The sequence below is a fragment of the Microtus ochrogaster genome, chromosome 15, assembly GCF_000317375.1.
Source record: "Microtus ochrogaster isolate Prairie Vole_2 chromosome 15, MicOch1.0, whole genome shotgun sequence".
NCBI lineage: Eukaryota > Metazoa > Chordata > Mammalia > Rodentia > Cricetidae > Microtus > Microtus ochrogaster.
The window spans coordinates 11441187-11444003 of record NC_022017.1 but is presented as its reverse complement, the minus strand read 5'-3'; the positions used below and the strand labels follow the sequence as shown (position 1 = coordinate 11444003).

The 2817-nt window shown below is 46.8% G+C and overlaps 1 protein-coding gene across 2 annotated transcripts in view; it reads left to right on the top strand.

Moving 5' to 3' along the window:
• Arhgap39 (Rho GTPase activating protein 39) overlaps positions 1 to 2817 on the top strand; it is a 93752-nt gene that overhangs the window by 40653 nt on the left and 50282 nt on the right. For both annotated transcript variants that reach the window (XM_005354134.3, XM_005354135.3), the window contains exon 2: positions 1963 to 2129. In XM_005354134.3, coding sequence (XP_005354191.1) covers positions 2044 to 2129 — 86 coding nt within the window. In that variant the 5' untranslated portion in view covers positions 1963 to 2043. The remainder of the gene's footprint in view (positions 1 to 1962; positions 2130 to 2817) is intronic.

Sequence of the window (2817 nt, the reverse complement as noted above, 5' to 3'; positions counted from 1 at the left end):
GAGACAGGGTTTCTCTGTGGCCTTGGAGCCTGTCCTGGAACTAGCTCTGTAGACCAGGCTGGTCTCGAACTCACAGAGATCCGCCTGTCTCTGCCTCCCGAGTGCTGGGATTAAAGGCGTGCGCCACCATCGCCCGGCTAGAGTTGATTTTTGTACAAAGTAAAAGAAAGACCTGGTATTATTCTTCTACGTGTGTCTAGTTTTCCCAGCACTATTTGTTGAAGATATTCTTTTCTCCTATCTGTAAAATTGATGGCTGCAGTTGCATGGCCTTGTGTATGTGTCCTTAATTTTATTCTATTGATCACTGTAAGTGTCTGGTTTTCTGTTAGCCCTATGCTGGTTTATCACTATAGCTCTTCATTACATCTTGAAATCAGGTGTTGTGCTCTCCAGCAGTGTGCTTTTGCTTAGGACTGCTCTGGCTATCTGAGTTCTTCTGGGACTTGGTGGAGAGTATGAAGACAAAGCCCCAGTGATACTCTGTCTCATGGTTGTAGGCTTTGGTGTGCTGGGGCATGTGTAGAGAAAGGAGGAAGCATCTTCCTACAACTCTGTGAGCTTCCCCAGCCAGCACTATGAAAGCAGTGCCTTGACTGGAGACAGCATGCTATGCCTGGTCCTATCCTGGCACTATCTGGTCCAGAACCTGTTGGTTCCGATTCTAATAGCAGCAACTGTTTCTGAACTTTGGAAGGAAACCCTAGTGTGTACGTGTGTTCATGCTCACTGCAGGAGAATTGGTGTGCACTTGGAGTATCCCTTCGTGTCTGTTGGCACAGGGCTGCTAGCATTGTCACAGTGGCCTCTGTGAATAGTTGTAGCCTCCATTGTAAGGAAGCCGTGGCTTAGGTAGATGCATGTACTCTCCTTGAGAGAATACTGTTGAACCACCTTCTGGAGTGGGTGACCCCTTCAGACCTAGCAGTACAACCTAAGTGCTCTTTTCCGTCACCTTGCTGGCACTTAGCAGTTCTTACCTTTCTTGTTTAGTGAGTTTGCTGGGTGCTTATATCATATTATGCCTTTAATGAGCACCTCTCTCAAGAATGAAACTGAGCCATTTCCATAATTGCTGTCTACTTTCTGCTGTGTCAACTATGCTCCGCTATCTCTTTATCTGTAGGATTTTTGTATATGTTTAGTGTGCCTGTTTTCAGATGAGATATGCCATATTGTGCATGTTCTTTGTAGCAATGCTTCTCAATTTGAACTAGTCTTCCCCCACCCCCCATCTTGGTTAGGATCTCACTTTGTAGCCCTGGCTGGCCTGAAACTCACTTTGTATAACCAGGGTGTCCTCTTACTCACAGAGATCTGCTTTTCTCTGTCTCCTGAGTGCTAGGATTAAGGCATGGGCCACCATGTCTAGTTTTCTCTGGTTTTTCCTAAAAGCTCATTTTTTCAGCATTCACATTTACAGCATGGACTGCTTTATATCTTGAATATAGGGTCAAGGGTCCCTTTCCAAGTGTCTCTAGTAAGCTCAGTATGTCTATGAGAGAGCCTGTTCACTGTCATGTCATGGGAAATCTATGTGTGTCTTACATGCCCGAGGCTCTGCTCTGCATGGGGCATACATAGCCTGTGTTTTGTGTGTATTTTACTCAACTTCATCTCCACAACGTCCCCTTATGTGATAGCATCCAGAGCTTGGGGTCCAGATGTCATACGCGAGCGAGGCCTGGGTAATCCAATGCATCCTCTAGCTTTGCAGTTCTTCAGGTTCATGTGCCCCTACCCTGGCCCAAGTAGAATCTCAGCAATGGGAGTTAACCAGCAGATCCTCCCTGTTATAAGAGAAGATGACTGGGTACTAATAGCACTTCCCTGGGAGGTTTGAAGCTTGGGGATTACTTTCCATTTGAGCCAGCTGCCTTCTGTAAGTTCATGTTTGTGGTGTGGGCCATCACCTGATACCCGAATTTTCCATCAGTGTTTAGCCACTTCTTTTCTCCCTAGTGTGGCCTCTTCCTGTCTGATACTGGAAGAGGCAACCTGATGGTCCTCTGACAACTATTCACCTCAACACTAAGGAAGCAGATGGCAATGTCACAGACACAGGATTATGAATGCAGAAGCCACCATGTCGATGAGCAGGAGCCCAGGATTCCAGGATCAAGCACCAGGTAAGGAGGCAGTGTCTACTCGTGATGAATTGTCCAGTCCCTGGGAAAGTGGGAAGGAACAGCTCTTCACAGAAAAGGTAATGTGACCCCTGGTAGTTCTCCCACTCACGTCTGTGGGGCTGCCCGCTTTCACGAGCCTTCCTTCTCTCAGGACCTCACCCGTGCTCGCTCTTACTTCTTTCTGTCTCTGTAGTCCACTGTTCTCAGCACAGCCCCTCACTGCAGCATACCTGCACACTTGGTAGAGGCTGGGGCATGCCTCCTCAGAAACTTTGATAGACAGAATTCCTCAGCCAATTGTGCCTGCCTCTGCCTTCTGACTCTCCTTAACGTTTATAACCTAGTTGTTTTCCACAGCCTTTCTATGGCTTTTGTTCCCTTAACCAAAATAAAAGTAACTTTGGACTCATCTGGTTAAAGTAGTTACCTAACATACACAGAACTCTAGATTGAATCACTAGTACTATGTAGAATGGGCATAGTGGTGCAGGCCTGTAATCCAGTACTTGGGAAGTGGAAAAAGGAGGATCAGAAAGTCAAGGTCATCTTCAAATGGAAAGTTTGAGGCCAGCCTGGGATACATAAGACTGTCTCAAAAAACAAACAAACGGGCTGGAGAGATGGCTCAGCGGTTAAGAGCATTGCCTGCTCTTCCAAAGGTCCCGAGTTCAATTCCCAGCAACCACAT